Source organism: Pteropus vampyrus, unplaced genomic scaffold (genome assembly GCF_000151845.1).
Source record: "Pteropus vampyrus isolate Shadow unplaced genomic scaffold, Pvam_2.0 Scaffold311, whole genome shotgun sequence".
Taxonomy (NCBI): Eukaryota; Metazoa; Chordata; class Mammalia; order Chiroptera; family Pteropodidae; genus Pteropus; species Pteropus vampyrus.
The window spans coordinates 240,367-257,841 of NW_011889092.1; the positions used below are offsets into that span (position 1 = coordinate 240,367).

The window sequence follows — 17,475 nt, forward strand, 5'->3', positions numbered from 1 at the left end:
TTATTGGTCATTTTGAATTGCAGAGGTTTAGGTAGGTAGTTGGTAGACATGTTTTGATGGCATTTATCCAGTAGCTTCTATACTTCTTTTAAAACAATATAGATTCTAATTTAATTGATGCCATTTTTGACTAAGGTTTATTTTGGATCTGTAGCTCTTAAGTTTATCCATTTATTTAAAAAACATTCTTGAATATATTATAAAAAAATACTATGGCAATTACAGGCTATATAAATCTCTCTTAATAGGGCCTGGCTCCTTTGGGGACTCAGTAAATGGCAAGTATTGTTTTATTATACATACTAATATTTTTTAACTTGTGCTTATATTTGAAAAAATATAGAACCTTGTGGTATATGCATAGTACTTATGGGTTCCTCACAAGGTTTTTATATTAGGACTTTGCTTGAGATCCTGATTAAGTTTTAGTAATTCTTTTTTTTAGAATCCCAAAACAAAAGAGCAAATTGAAAATCTGTTACGGAATGGAATGAACAAGGAACTGCGAGATCGTCTTTGTTGCCGAATGACTTTTGGGACTGCAGGACTTCGCTCTGCCATGGGGGCAGGATTTTGCTATATTAATGATCTTACAGTAATACAATCAACACAGGTATGTATTATAAACTTATACAAACAATTATCGCTCTGTTTTTTTCGCCTTATAAATTAGGTAATACCTTTCTAAAAAACAAAAACAAAAGCAAAACCTTAATATCCAGGAAGGTACTCTCATAAGTAAAAAATGTAAATAAATTCTGACCTTTGATTTGTCTTAGAAGTCACTTATGTATTTTCAAGGTCACAGACTATCTTTCTGACTGACAATTATTTTGGTTGCCGCTATCAATTTCTTGACAGTGTTATTTTGCATTTGAAACCAGAAAATGGATATTGACATTTTCAATTAATGCAAAGAAACAAATTTAGATTACCCATTTGGCCTACAGCCATTGATAAAGGTTAACCAGAGTATTTGGAAAATTTCATTGAAAATATTTCCCTTTAATATGGTTCCTTATATCTACTTGAAAGTTTTTTAAGACAGTGTATGATATGATACAACTTATTTTATTTCTCTCCATTTTTATACACCTAACTCTGGTAACAAATTATTTCTCTTTCCAGTGAATCATCCTCTCTGCTTCAAGGAGCTATACTTTGCTTGAAGGCCAAAATGCATTTAGTATATACTAAAAATAGTTCTGGACTAGAAAAATGTTCAGTAGTCATACTTCTAACTAATCAATACTGCCAAACAGTAAATCATCTTTAGCCTTGTTCTGAGGGCATTCTCTAAAGCCAGGGGCTGGGGACAGGGAAGAAGGGATGACAAGGTGACTGAATAGATGGGATACATGCCAGCTCCTCTGCCCCATCTCCTTTCTGTTCATCATCCAGAGATGCTTCAGTTCAATCTTTTTTATGATTTAGGTTTCATCTTAAGCTTTCATTTAAATGAAGATTCCTTAACTTTATAAGAAGGGTTGGAGATGTTTGAAAATCAATTTCTATGGAAGTGCAAATTTTATAGCAATTGAGATTCCATTGTGTAAAGTGGAAAAGCCAGATGGAATCTCATTCTTAAGCCCTATCCCTTTTCAGAATGGGGATATAGGAGGAAAGAGAGAAGTGGATTTTCATACCAGAGAATAATATGAGGTTTCGTGAGGTTTTAGGATAGTACCATCATTAGAAATAAATAAATTTGTGAAACTAGCCAATTTGGGCAAGCGCACACGTGCACACACATACGCAGAGTAGGTTGGGAAGAATGATTATACTTGAAAGAGCCATGGAAGAAGAGTCCAGAAGTCATTGGGACTTCATTCAGTGCTGCCACATAGTTACTTAACAGTGCCTGCCATATAATAGGTCTTCAGTAAATCAGTGTAACTTAGGTTTAGTTGAATGAATGACCTTGGGCAAATCATCACATGGACTGTCAATCTTATTCTGTCTGCTTTTTGAAGAGATGTTGAAAGATAGAGATAAAAGTATAAATGGCATCTGCATTTCTTTCTTTTCAGGGTTGTTGTAAGGATTAAATGTGGCAACATTTGTTAAAGTAGTTTTAAAGGACCGTAATAATAAAAAGTGTTATTTTTAGAGATGAAAGTAGTAAAGTTAGCCAATTGTTGATAAGGTAGTTAAATGGTTTTATCTATTGTCGTGATGTTTTCAATATTAAATATTTTGTTTCATTTTTTCCTCACCCTTGACTGCAAATTTTACTAGTTTGTGAGATTTTCTTTCTGTGAGATTTTAAAACCAAAGAATTACAAATAGGCTCAGCTATCTTAAAAAATGTTCTTATGAAGGTTTATGTTGCTAATTTAAAATGTTTGTGTCATAAATAAATTCTTTTGGTTAGCTTCAGTCTTAGGATTTAGCCAGGCCCCAAATAGTCAAAATTCTATTAGAGCCTTAAGGCAAGAAACAATTTCTTCTGGCTTGCCTAATAATTTTTTGAGCGCACTGACTTTCATGTCCCATCTTTCGTCCTCATGTTTTATGTATCGTATTGGATTTAATAGTTACATAATTGATATTTCTGTGGTATTAAGCTATGTCTGAAACTCCAGGAAATAAATGTTTGTCATTTCACCTTTGAGGATTGAACAGTATTTTTCCCACATTGGTAAACATAGGCATAAAGGCAGAAGCCAGATCCCTCAGAGCCTGTAAGTTGCACATGACACATAAAAATAATAGATTTTAAGTGGTAGGAAAATGCAGGCGTTGCGTTAATCAGGAACTAATGTTTTGTGTTTATCTGCTGCAGGGGATGTACAAATACCTTGAAAGATGTTTCTCAGACTTCAAGCAGAGAGGCTTTGTCGTTGGGTATGATACCCGGGGGCAAGTAACTAGCAGCTGCAGCAGCCAGAGGTATCGTGTTAATTGTTTCAGAGATTAAGATGAATTGGAATAAAACCTAATTTTTTCCCCCCAGTGTTAGGATTTCTGAGACAGGAAACTGTCAAATAGAAATACAGTCACATGCTAATGTTTATTTTAGAGCTGAAATAGAAGCATTTCAAAGATAAGCTTTTTAGCTTTTACAGAAAAGAGTAACATTTAAAAATATTTAGAGTTAGTATTTAGAATGGTGTCGTGGCTTCTGTTATGACTTTAGTATTTGGCAAGGCACTGGGGTAGAAGTAATGATATAGTTTGTATTTTCTCATTATAGTCCCATTTGATTAGTTTTATGGTATTTTCACACCTAGATAATGATATAGTGATACTTTTTCCAGGGGATAATTATGCATATTGTGTTTATTAAAGTCTTTTATTTCACTTTTTTCCATTCTTTTTGTCTTTTTTTGAGTTTTATTTCTTAGTAGAAGAGCCGTCAAAAGATGAATGAGGAAAAAGGAAGAAATTTAAATGTCGATTCTCTTCATTGTTAAACTCCTTTAAAAAATCGTATTTATTTAACATTTTTAAGTTGAAGCACAAAGCTTAAATAACTAGTGATTATAAGAATTAGGTGTCTTAGGCTACTATATATTCAGAATAATTGTAATATGAAACATTTATTTTGTGGAAGGTTCGGTTTTGAAAAGTATAGTAAGACTAAGTGAAATCTCTCTTTTTAGGCTTGCTAAACTCACTGCTGCAGTGTTACTGGCCAGAGATGTTCCTGTGTACCTTTTCTCAAGATACGTCCCTACACCTTTTGTAGTAAGTGTGTTGGATTATTGATCATAAAGTTTGCTGCTCTTGAAAAGATTTCTTAAATTAACCAAGACTCAAATATTTGTTATGCATATAGTTCTGTATTAAATGATATGAAGGGCCAAAGGAAGAACTTATATCCATATGCTTGCTTCAAAGGAAAACAAATTTTGCCCTGATTTTTTTTTCATTCAACAAGCATGTGTTGAACCACCTAAGAATTTGATCTATATCAAGTTGATAAGTCCGCAGTCATGGCGTGGGATATTCAGGCAGGCAAAAACTATTAAGGATAGATTTGAATATACTATTAGCATACTTGGTCTGTGTGTGTGTGTGTGTGTGTGTGTGTGTGTGTGTGTGTGTGTGTGTGTGTAAAAACTCTGTATTCAGTGATGGTAGGACGTTCATTCTTATTAAGCAGGGTCACAAAGAAAATCTCAGCAAATGTCAGAGAACTGCTTATCAAGCCATAGCCCTGGGCCCTGTGCAATAAGATTCAAAATACATAAATCCACAAAACCCCATACATTTGGAATTTTAAAAACACATTTATAAGTAATTTATGGATTAAGGAAGATATCCTAGTGAAGATTGCTTCGCACGGTAGTGTAGGGCCATAAAAATAACTCTGTGAGCTAAAAGCATGCAAATCGATCTTAATTATCAACGGGAAAAATTGCAGTTGTTCCATGACTTTTAAAATATTTTGCCAAAACATTAAAAGCATCCTTACTACTAGTTAAAAATGTATAGGGAAAAGAAAAAAATAGTAAAACTAATATTTATGTAGTACACAGTAATTTAAAACATTAGAAACATTGAGAACTAAAGTGTTTTATTCCTTTGTAAAATAATTTAGCCAGAATATGAACAGTGCTTGCTTTTTGTCATATACCTTAACAACACCTTAAGCGAGCATCTTTTCTATGCCTTGGCAAATTATAACACTCCTTTCTAAGTTTGGATCAGCTTCTCACATTTTATCCTTTGTACTTTCAATCTTGTGAAATATCTCTGAGAATCCATTTTTTGCCAGTATCACTACCTCTGGGACATCTTCATCCTTTTCATCCCTACTATATCCTTCACTTATATCCATATGCTTGCCTTCACTAAGGTTCTAGATATGCATATCAAGATTCTCTTGAACGACAGCAGTGTTAACATTCTCAGTTATCTTTTCTATAGCTCCATTTATGTTCAATTGAAATTATCACTTGTACCGCCATTATCATTTTTGGGGTTTTTGCTGCACTTTCATCTTTGTTGGCCAATTCCTTCTCTCAGTTACCCATTTTTGCAAACTGTCATATGGATTTGTCACTGGGTAGTAAGGAGGCAACACAACTATACAACTGCTGTCAGTGTGAGAGCTAAATAACAGATGCACAGTGACCAGTCACAGACAGACCTTAACAGAGTGACATGATTGGTCACTAGTCATAATGGATCACATATATATGTAGTTATTTTGGAGCTAGCAGCCAAATTTGTACTTGATGCAATTACTCACAGTTAACATAGCACGGTAACTAAAATTTAAACATGTTGTTGGGAGACTGGTATTATTTAACTACAAAATGGTATCAGAAATTTTTGAATATTGTATACAAATTTTTGTATTTTTGTATATTTTGTATATTGGAACTGTGCAAAACAAGGACTGCCTGTACTTAAAACTGAGCAACAATAAGTAGCGAAGATTATGGGCTATAACTAAAGCCCCACTTAAAGGGAAATTTACAGTCTTAATGAATATATTAGGGAAAAAAAGATTTTAAAATAATGAACTAAGACTCTAACTTAGTATGTTAGAACTAAAACAGAATAAATCCAAATAAAGTAAAAGGAAGGAAATAATAAAGATATGAGGGAAAAATCAATTAAATAGAAAATAAAGAAAAGGTCCATGTCCATGCCACCTTGCACAAGCCCGATCCCATCTGATCTCGGAAGCTAAGCAGGGTCGGGCCTGATTAGTACTTGGATGGGAGACCATCTAGGAAGACCAGGTGCTGTAGGTGTTATAAAAACAAACAAACAAACAAATAAATAAATAAGGGATTGTAAACTGACAAGGTCCTTGCAATCTGTGAGGTCAACCAAGGGTTGCCTCGCCTAAAAAAGAAAGAAAAAAGAAAGAAAACAAAGAAAAGAGGGTATCAACAAAAGCAAAAGTTGGCTCTCTGAAGAGACATAACATAGACAAACCTTTGGCAAGGGAGCTCAAAAAAGAAAGAGAAAAAGACACAAAGAAATTCAAAGGGTACACAATAAATACAATCGAGATCTAAAAAACCACAATATCCTGAACAACGCAATGTAAATAAATGTGAAAGCTCAGATTGGTCAGTTTCCTAGATTAATTTATACATCAAAACGAATAAGAAATAGAAAACCTGAACAGACCTATAAACACTAAAGATATATTTTTTAAATCTCAAAAATACCAAGTCCAGATGATTTTATAGGCAAGTTTTAACAAATGTTTGCGGAATAGATAATGTCTCTATAAACTGTTACTAGTGATTTATTTGAAATAAATACTGAATGGCTCAAAGAATTGAAGGACTTGCTAAACAGTTAGCTGTAATGAATGACAGAAACTAGGGAGGGTACAGAAATTTAGAACATTTCTGTAGGATTCTGCCACTGGGTTGCCAAGCCCAGCTACCGTCAATCCCAGTGTCACATTCCTTTCTATTGCAGGCAGATTGGCTCCAGCTGGTAGGGAGATACTTTTAGCAGTACCAGATTCACACCCTTTATCACCATGACTTTGAGTCAAAAGGCAATCTTCTAAGCCTACCTACAGCAGAAACATCTGACCAAGTTTGGGATATGAGCCAGTTTCTGAATTAAATCAAGAGAGTAGGTTTGTTTCTCTGGTCAGACCTGGATTGTGTAGTGGTGGAGGAGTAGGGGGAACATCCTAAGCAGACAAAAAACTGCTATGGAAGAAAAGAGAAATCCATCCCGGGAATTAACTTTGGAATGAGGATGGTGAATTTACCTTTATATAATTTAGAGATCACAGAGTATATGTCAAGATTTTCAAATTGGAAGGCAAGAGATCGACGTTATACCCTTGAATCTTCTCCCTTATGATTGTCGGATAAACCTCAGTGTAAAATATGATGGATTCGGTAATTTCTAAATTTACTTCCAGCTCTAACATTTTATAATTATATTCACCACTCATATCTCCAGAGTCTAGTGGAGCATCTGGCACATAATAGGTGCTCATTAAATATTTTGTTAATTGAACAAAATAATAAGAAATGTTTATAGAATTAAGTTAAATAAAATTGGGGGAAAAGTCATTCAGTCTGAAAGGTGGTTACTGGTGACCTTTTAGAAATGAGCCCCACTCAATGAACCTGGCATTGATTTTTGAGTTTTAGACTATTTATATCTTAATGTCTGTTCCTGTTATTTAATCAAAGGTATTCTCATGTCAAATGTATGAGTAGCTAAGAAGCAAAATGAAATTATGGTCTTATTTTTTCAGCCATATGCAGTCCAGGAGCTTAAAGCAGTTGCTGGTGTGATGATAACTGCATCTCACAACCGCAAAGAAGACAATGGTTACAAGGTAAACCTTGAACTCCAGCTCTCTGCTTATTTTCATAGTTATTATTTTATTTAAATAATATGTGCTGAATATATTTTCTACACTGGGGAATAGGGCTAAACATTAGAGAGAAAGACAAAAACCATTGAGGCTGACCCTCAGGAACGTGTATCTCTGATGGCCCTTATTTACTTCTCAACATGTATTATTACAAAAGTCTCTTCATTGGTCTCTTCTATCTCGCTGCCCTTGATTTCCTTTTCCTATCCTAAATCCATCCTCTCTATCATTTCAGAGTCATATTGTACCAAGAACTTCAGGAATGAATGAGAGTTTGCAGGAAGAGAGCTACAGGAATATACCTTGACCTCACCCTCCTCTTCCTTCAGCCTTCTACTGGGGCTCCCTATTGGTCACAGGATCCATTTGATGTGTCAGCCTCTGGCAGGAACCAGGGTGGAGGAGGGTGAAGAGTGGCTCTGGAGGGGCAAACAGAAAATACACAGCACAGCAATGAGCCTGTAGTTGGGGTTCCTGGGTGATGATGACTCCATGATCTTATATTGTCTTTCTTCTTCCGTGAGAGGCCTCCAGATACACTGAGCTCTATTTTACTGGGGAAAATAAGATTTAGTATTAACTAAGATTTTGGTCCTGGCCAGCTAATTGGATAGTGTTACTATTCACAGAGGCAGGGGAGAAGCATGAATTATTCAGTTTGGGACATATTAAGCTTGAGATATTTGTTAGTCAACCTGGTAGCAACATCCTGTAGACAGTTGAATATGTAGATCTTTTGCTTAGAGGATAAATCTGGGGTGAAGTTATAGGTTTTGGGGTCACCATATATATTAGAGTATTTAAGAGTATTTGGAAGCCTTTTACTTGGACAAGCAGCCCAGAGACAGTATGTAGTGAAAAAAATAGATCCAAAGAGATCCCTATAGAATATCAACTTTAAGGGAAGGGAGAAAGAAGTGCTGAATAGGAGAAAGACCAGAGGAGATTGGTGTCATAGAAACTAAAGGGATAAGAGAGTTGCAAGGAGGGAAAGGTCAACTGTCAAGAGAGCCAAGAACCCAGATCTCCTCTGAGCATCAGATTCCTACATCCAGCTGCTTACTTCATATCCACTGGGATGTCTAGCAGACATCTCAAAATTAGTGTTTCTGGAACAGAGGTCTCGATTCCCCCATAACCTGCCACATACATACTCAAATGTGTTCTTCCCAGGCTTCCCCATCTCTATAAATTGATACCACCCACAAACAAAAACCAGAAGTCACTCCTTTTCCTTCACTCCTAACATTTAATCCACTAACAGATGCTACACATTCTACATGTTAAATATATGTTGAATATGTTTACTTCTATCCATGTCTTCTACCACCACCATTCCAAAGCATTGTTGCCCTCTGTCTGAACTACACTATCCTAGCTGATTTCATCCCTGCTTCCCCTGCAATTCATTCTCCACCAGGTGGCCAAATGATCTTTTAAAACATAAATAGGTCATCTTACTTTTCTGCTTAAAATTCTTCAGTTGGCTTCTCATTCTTTGAATAAAATCTAAACTCTTTATCTCGGGCCACAGGACCCTGCTTCTTGCCTACCTCTTCAACCTCATTTCCTTTATTGCTCTCCTGTGCTCACTACATTCTAGTCACACTGCCACTACTTTCTTTTCCTCTAGTTCCTCCAATATACCAAGCACTTTCCCACCTCCGAGCCTTTGTAATTGTTTCTTCCTCTGCTTGGATTGCTCTTCCCCAAATCTTGCAGACTTGCTCATTTTCATCCTTCAGCTTCCTGCCCAGATGTTGCTTCCTTGAAGGGACTTTCCCTGGTAACCTTATCTGAAGCAGCTTCCCTCAATAACCTTCTCATCATCTTGTTTATTTCCTTCACAGAACTTTCCACTATCTCTAATTATCTGCTTTCTTTATGATGAATTATCTTGTTTGTTTATTGACATTTGTTTGACCTTGCCTACCCCTTTTCCCCAAGATAAGCTCATGGGTGGAGAGACTTAGCCTGTTTTGATAGTCATTGCTGTCGAATATATTTGTCACATAGCAGACTCTCAAAGATTTCTTTTTCTTCAAGTATAAGCACAAGGTAAAAAATAAAAGTTAAACAGTCTAAAAAGTTAAAGAATAAAAAATATCTCTCCCATCCCTTTTTCCCAATACCCCTCTCAGAAGCGAATACTGTTTCCAGTTTTAGTTTCCTTGTAGAGGTAGTCCATGAATGTGTAATCATATACGTATTTGTCACTCGCTCTTTTTTTCATAAGTGGGAGGGCACCATATACAGTCTTCTGCACTTTGCTTTTTTCACACAACGGTATGAAACAATTTTAGAGATCATTCTCTCCATTGATTGATTGATAAATGAGTCTGCCGCATTCATCTTTAAAATCTATATAGATGAATCCTAATTTATTTAACCAATCCTTTGTCGAACATTTTGTTTCTGATCTTTACTACTTATAAACAGTGCTGCAATGAATATTATTCTACGTACATCTTTGTTCATATATGCAAGTAGATTTATATAGTCAATATAGAATAGTATTTAAGAGATTAGGTTGGGTTTGAAACCTACCTCTGCGACTCAGAAGCTTTGTGACAAGGTATTTAATTTCTCTGTGCTTTAGTTTCCCCATTTGTATACTGGGGACAATAATAGAACCAACATCATAGGGTGAGAGTGAGAGTTAAAGGAGATATTGTCTATAAAATGCAGAGTCCTGTGGCCCAAGTCTGGCACTGATAAATGCTCAATGCTGTTGTTTTTATTGTTATCATCTACAGCTGTACTGTCCAATTTGTTAGCCACTAGCCACCTGTGGCTATTGAACACTTAAAATATAATTGGTCTGAATTGAAATGTGCTATAAGTGTAAAATACACACCAGATTTTGAAGACTTAGTAGAAAAAAGAATGTAAAATACCTCAATTTTATATTGATTATATGTTGAAATGATAATATTTTTGATATAGCGGGTTGTATAAAGTATATTAATTTCACATGTTTCTTTTTATCTTGTTTAATGTGGCTACTAAAAAAGTTTAAATTACATAAGTGGCTTGCATTTGTGGCTCACATTATATTTCTATGGCACTTTTGATCTATAGGATAAATTTCAAGAAGTAAAACTTCTGAGTCAAAGGGAATATGAAAGAAAATTTGTCATTCTCTATTTAAGGTAGTTGTACCAGTTTGTACTCTCACCAGCAATATATGAGAGTCTTTATGCACCTTCCACTATTGTATTGTCAAACTTTTTGGTCTTTGCCATTCAGATAGGTGGAAATGTTATTACATTTAATCTTCACTTGTCTTAGGAGTGAGGTAGAGCATCTTTTCATGCATTTACAAGATATTTGTATTCCTTTTCCTGAGAGTCTGTTTAAGGATTTGCCCATTTTTCTCTTGGGTTGTTGCTCTTTTTCTTGTTGATTTGTGGGAACTCTTTGTATGTTAAAAAGTAGCTCTTGCTCATCTGTTTGAGAGATATCACCCCCATATTATCATTTGCCTTTTGACTTTATATTTTTTATGCGTGGTTTTATGGTATTTTTCTGATTTTGAAAAAAAAAAAGTTATTTTGGCACTTACATTGGTATCATTTTTCATTTGTAGATTAATTTAGGAAGCTTCGATATTTTAATAATATTATTGAATTTCCTTATTCATGAACAGGATGTATCTTTCTGTTCTTTCAAGTCTTCTTTTAGATTTTTTATTGACATTTTGAAGGTTTTTAAAAATAGATCTTTCACCTTTTTTAAAAAGTGTATTTCTGGGTATATTTTGTTGTGTGGATTTTTCTGTTACCATGTCAGGTAGGGATACTTTCTGATGTAGGCTCAGGAAACCCAGAATAGTGGCTTAAGCTGGTAGAGGTTAATTTTTCTCACATAACAAGAAGTCTAGAGGTAGGTGGCTGCTGATGTGGTTCTGTAGCTCAGTGATGCTCAGGCCTAACATTCCTGCAGGTTTTTTTGGTCTTTCCCTCAAGTGTGGTCATCATATAATGTTTGCTGTACCTCTAGGCATCATGTCCACACACAAAGCAAGAAAACGTGGGCAGGGAGAAAGGCCAGGATTTTTTCCTCATATTTTATAAAAATGATCACAGTGAGCTTTCAGGGCCTATAGATGGAATCTTTTAGGGGCTTGGAATGTGGCAACATCCTTTCTGAGCAGTTTTTGTTTGTTTGTTTGTTTGTTTGTTTGTTTGTTTTTAATTTCTGCGGGAACCTCAGAAGTTTTACTGACTCGGAGCAGTTTTGTGTTAATTTAGACCTCAGATTTGAATTTTTTTAAATCACCCAGAACCCAATAAAAAACAGACATGCTTTCTCATCATCTTTCTATAATAATGGGCAAAACTTTTTCTCTTCTATATTTCTACTGAGAGAGGGGTCTCAGTTCCAATGTCCTACCTCCCACATGGGCATTATAACTCATGAACCAGATAAATAGACAGTTCCCAAACTCCAGGCAGCCATAGCATCACTCTGGTTTTTAATTCTTTCCTTTGTTCCCCACTCCCTGGAGTTTCCCCTTTCTGTCTTGTGAACTAGACTATTTATTGTAGATAATACTTTTTCTACTTTATCTAGTATTTTGAGGTGTTTATAGAGTGAGAATTCTCAGGTCATCTAGTCTACCATTATCGATTGGCACAGCTTAGTACATAATACATATTCAAGTGTATTCTTCTTTTCTTCATTCAGGATACAGTAGAGAGGATTCATGTCATATAAATGGTAGAAACAATATAGATATTCTCTAAGAATTCCTTCTAAGTTTGAGATTCTGTGAAATATAGAAGTACATTTTCTTGCTTTTTTTTGTTTTCTGTTCCTAATGTCTTACTGATCAAACTTCTTGACAAACTGACAACTTAATGAAGTATATTTTCTTTAAATACTTAAAATACATATATTAAAATGTCTATGAGATAATTAACATATTGATTGTCTTTCCTGAAATAGACTTTATTTGGTGTGACATAAATTCTACTTTATAACTGAAAAATAATTTCTTCTTTATCACTTAACCACTTTATAATGCTAAAATTTTATAGTGTCAAGTTTTATGGATATTCCATGGTTGCTTAGATTATCTTCAGTACATAGTTATATAAGAGTGTGATTGGATACTATGGTATATATATATTATAATGTCATAATGATGCTTGATTTTTTTTACTTGTTTTATTATTAAAGTATACTTCTAAAAGAAAATAAGACATGATAATTTTGTTGAAGGGTCCCAGTGGAATCATTACCATTAATAGCTGTTGGTTTTTATTAAGTTAGTCCCATGCTGACATTTTCTACTTGAGTAATTTGATATGCTTTTTTATAAAGTCAGATATCTTTACTGTAGATAAGAAAACATCTGGCCAGCATTTCAAGCATTTATAACTGTATTTACCTATTATCTAGGTTTATTGGGAAACAGGTGCTCAGATTACATCTCCTCATGATAAAGAAATTCTGAAATGTATAGAAGAATGTGTGGAACCCTGGAATGGTTCCTGGAATGATAATTTAGTGGATACTAGTCCACTGAAGAGAGATCCTCTGCAGGACATTTGCAGAAGATACATGGAAGATCTGAAAAAGATCTGTTTTTACAGGTATTCAAGTAGAAATATAGGATAATATTACCTTGGAATAAGATTAACAAATAAGGTAAAGAAATAGGGATAAAAATGTATTGGTTGTTTATTATATTAAAATTATAGCTAAATAGTACTATTTATAATAGTAAAAAAAATGGAAATAATCCAAATATCCATCAACCAATGAATGGATAAATAAAATGTGATATATCTTACAACGAAATATTATTTGGCAATAAAAAGAAATGAAATTTTGATGCATACTACAGCATGAATAAACCTTGAAAACGTTATCCTAAGCTAAAGAAGCCAGTCACAAAGTACCGCATATTGTATGATTCCATGTATGTGAAATGTCCAGTAGGCAAAACTGTAGAGACAGAAACAGACAAAGTATATTAGTGGTTGCCTATGGCTGGGAAGAATGGGAAGGTTAGGGAGTGGTAGCTATGGGGTATGGAATTCTTTTTGGGGTAATGAGAATGTTCTAAAATTGATCATAATAATGGTAGAAAATTTTTGAATATAGTGAAAGCCACTGAATTATACACTTTAACTGGATGAATTTTATAGTCTATTAATTACCTCTCAATAAAGCTGTTTTAAAAAAGTATAGCTAAATATATGTATTCCTTCTATATAAGGTTAGGAAATTTTCTCTAAAATTTTGTTTTTTCTTTTCTACTTCCATATTTCCATAACTATTTCATGAGTAGCTAACACTATTGCTAGAAAGCTTCCTGGCTGGCTGAGTATATTTTCCCTATCTTACAAGATAGATTTTAGCTTTTCCTCTAGCTTATTTTAATTATATCACAAGTAATGAGTTTTGTGACTGATTATATGATGATTTTCCTTTACAGGGAATTAAACTCAAAGACCACCTTGAAATTTGTGCATACATCTTTTCATGGGGTTGGACATGACTATGTGCAGTTGGCTTTTCAAGCATTTGGTTTTAAGCCTCCAATTCCAGTACCAGAACAAAAGGATCCTGATCCAGACTTTTCTACTGTTAAATGCCCAAATCCTGAAGAGGGAGAATCTGTGCTGGTATTTTTTCCCTATATTTAAATATTATTAAGTGTATTAAACTTTAGCAAATAGATAGAACTCATTGAGAATTCAGAGATTACTTACAAAAGCAACAACCACTTTAGTTTACATCTTTCAGGTTATACTGGAGCCATATATTGTTTGTTTGAAACCTCTGTAGCAGATATCCCTACCTCTAGGCTTAATTTAAATTGAGCTAAACTATATTTCTTCTAAAATTCATATCACTAACATAGTGCCTACATTTAGGAATATTAACATTGCATTTAATGTCTTCAATACAATTCAGCTTTTTGGGTCACTGTTTTAGGAACTTTCTTTGAGACTGGCAGAGAAAGAAAATGCCCGGATAGTGCTAGCCACAGATCCTGATGCAGACCGACTGGCAGTGGCAGAACTTCAGGAGAAGTCAGTAGAACCTATTGTTTGATTAAAAGCTTAAACTTTGAAAGACAGTTTTTGAAGTCTTACAGGCTCGTTGGAAATAATTTTTTTAAAAAAGAAATCTGTAAAACCACTATCCAGAGATAACCACCTAGGTTGATATTTGAACATCTTTCCATATTTTTTCTACTCAAATATTTAAAATACATATGTCTTTATAAAATTGTGATCATACTAGGTATAATTTTATATCTTGATTATTTTCCACTTATACTGTACTGTATTTTTCCCTGTTCTTGAATATTGTTTAAAATATTAAATTTTAAAATGGCATAATATCCCTACAGATTGCTTTATCAATGTAATCGTTTCCTAATCTTGGTCCTTTCAGTTGTTATGTATTTTTGCCATTCTATGTTGTGACAAGTGTCCTTACATAGAAAGGACATTATATTATTAACTTTTTTCTCATTAGGTAGGTGAATAAAAGTAACAATGTAATAATTTTTTAAAAGACATTGCTACCATTCCTACCCTAAGCTCATCCCTGGTCAGTTAGAAAAGTAGTAGTAAATGTTTTCTCAAAAAATCTCATATAGTAATTTTTGGGTTTTCCTATATGAAGGATGGTAGTTTGTAGGCCTTAGGGTCAAGAAGTTTTAATGAGCAGTTATAAAGATCTTGACTTGAATTTTCATTTTCTCTACAGTGGTCATTGGAAAGTTTTCACAGGGAATGAGCTGGCAGCTCTCTTTGGGTGGTGGATGTTTGATTGCTGGAAGAAAAGTAAATCAAGAAATGCTGATGTGAAGAACATTTATATGTTAGCCACCACAGTCTCCTCCAAAATTCTGAAGGCACTTGCACTTAAAGAAGGATTCCATTTTGAAGTAAGAATAGATACTATCTGTGTTACTTTTCTAAACCTGTTTCTATAAATTAAAGCTGTCTCTTCAACAAACTAACTTTTGTTGATTTCATTTATAATTCCCACTCTTTTTCTAATTCTGTTAACACTTACTTAATCTTTTTCATAATTTAAGCACTTGAGCCAAATTCATCTAGTGTGTAAATTTCTGAAACTAAGATAAGATGGTCTTTAAAAATTGCATTAATGCTTATTATTTCATACAATAATATCTGGGTTTTGTACTGAGAAAATCTGGCTCCTGGTGACCTCATCAGTAACATAAACTCCACTCCAAAAAATTATAGGTGTCATTGACCACTCGTTTATTTAGGCTCTTCAAGTTCAGTTTGAAGAAACTTTAAGTAGTCTTCTAAATCGCAAATTAAGACCCAAAGATTCTAATTCCATAAAAAAAAAAAAAGATAATGCCCCTCTCTCAGCACAGATCGATAACCTTCCTGAGCCTCAGGAAGTTAAGCCTACTATTTTACAGCTACTGGTATTAATGTCAATTAAGTTGCTATCCTCTGCCATCTTTGTGAAATATCGGAGAAAATGTCACCTCTGGGCATTTTTCTTGAGCCACAGTCAAGCTACAGGTCTTACCACTAATCGACTGAATAGAAGAAAATCGTACCTGTCTTAATGAAGTAGAACTTTCAATCTCAGGCTTTTTAAAATACAAATAGCAAAAGAGAAGAAATCGAAAATTTATTTTAAGCCCAAGATTCTGAATTAAGTAATGTTAACGTTTTTTTCACTTATATCTATGATAAGAAAAATGTATAATGAGCACAAAAGAGAGAAAAAAAATGATTCTAAAGAACAATATTATAAATTTGCTTACTTTTTATTGTTGAGGGTGGGGGTAGCAATGGTTTGGGCTTTTATTTTATTTTCCGGTGAGGAGGTAGAGAGGTGAATTAAGAATCTTAAGTTAATAATGGTTAGTAATGAGCTCTAGAGTCAGTGTGTATCACATGTTCTTTCTGTTGGTTCTAAAACAGTTTGTCTATAGCTCGTCAGATGAAAAGTTCTTAAATCTAATTACCAGAGAAGGACTTGATGTTATGGTAAAGAACAGTTGGTTCAAGCATGTGTTGTGATAATGTTGAAAGTGCATCATTAAAAAGCTTTATGGCCTTCGATTACTCGGGGGTACTAAATCACAACCTTCATAGGTACTCTGATGTTAGTGCTTATAATAGAGTTTAAAGGACAGTTTCTGAGAAGCACCGTAATTGAATCCTGTCTCTGTCTCCTCTATGCAGCATATTCCTGGGTACATTTACTGAACCGCTGAGCCTGTTTCAGCAACGAAGTTTTTGTGAGCACTAAGAAAAGATGATGGAAGGCAGTTGTTACAGTGTTTGATAAATAGTAGATGATCATAATATATGTATGTGCGTGACTATATGCATCACCACTTATAAATATTGATTATATTTGATGTAAATCATCGATTATTCTATTTGATAAATAGTAGGTTATCAGTCATGGCAATGTATATATCTTTATGCACTTTATGACTATTTGTTTACCACTCTGAATCTTTGTGGATCAAAAACTGTTAACAGATCACTATGAGAATGTTAGGTAATACATTTAGTGCATTTAGTGATAGACTTTTCTCTAATACGTATTTATGAGAGAGTCACTTAACCAGAGTGGCCTCCTCTGCATTTCAGGAAACATTACCAGGTTTTAAATGGATTGGAAGTAGGATAAAAGACCTCCTGGAAAATGGGAAAGAAGTCCTTTTTGCATTTGAAGAGTCTATTGGTATGTAGTGAAAATGAAAATCTTTGAAATTTGAATGAGATTATTTTTAAATGTAAAATTCTATAGAGAGGAATTATTGTCTGCTGATTTTGCATTTCGAGTTGTGGTAAAAACCACAGAGAACTCAGAAATGTGTAGATGCATTTCTCATCAGAAAAAAAAAAGGTCCTTAAAGAACCCCTAAAAACCTTCAGTATCAGTGGGTTTCATTTATTATTAGACTGCAAAACTATTGAAATTATTATAGGCTTAAGTTTTCCTAATTTTAAAGATGTTTTTTAATTCTCAGGTTTTCTGTGTGGAACTTCAGTTTTGGATAAAGATGGGGTGAGTGCAGCTGTAGTTGTCGCTGAGATGGCATCTTACCTAGAAACCATGAATATAACATTGAAACAGCAACTGATTAAGATTTATGAAAAGTAAGTCTTATGTTAATT

The 17,475-nt window shown here is 34.1% G+C and overlaps 1 protein-coding gene and 1 pseudogene across 1 annotated transcript in view; both read left to right on the forward strand.

Moving 5' to 3' along the window:
* The window catches only part of PGM2L1 (phosphoglucomutase 2 like 1), a 67,666-nt gene that overhangs the window by 39,365 nt on the left and 10,826 nt on the right, over positions 1-17,475 (forward strand). Inside the window, exons 2-11 of the mRNA XM_011377451.2 lie at positions 446-613; positions 2,786-2,892; positions 3,606-3,690; positions 7,199-7,282; positions 12,728-12,921; positions 13,770-13,959; positions 14,273-14,370; positions 15,056-15,236; positions 16,945-17,038; positions 17,328-17,457. Coding sequence (XP_011375753.1) covers positions 446-613; positions 2,786-2,892; positions 3,606-3,690; positions 7,199-7,282; positions 12,728-12,921; positions 13,770-13,959; positions 14,273-14,370; positions 15,056-15,236; positions 16,945-17,038; positions 17,328-17,457 — 1,331 coding nt within the window. The remainder of the gene's footprint in view (positions 1-445; positions 614-2,785; positions 2,893-3,605; positions 3,691-7,198; positions 7,283-12,727; positions 12,922-13,769; positions 13,960-14,272; positions 14,371-15,055; positions 15,237-16,944; positions 17,039-17,327; positions 17,458-17,475) is intronic.
* LOC111730397 lies at positions 5,593-5,711 on the forward strand (annotated as a pseudogene).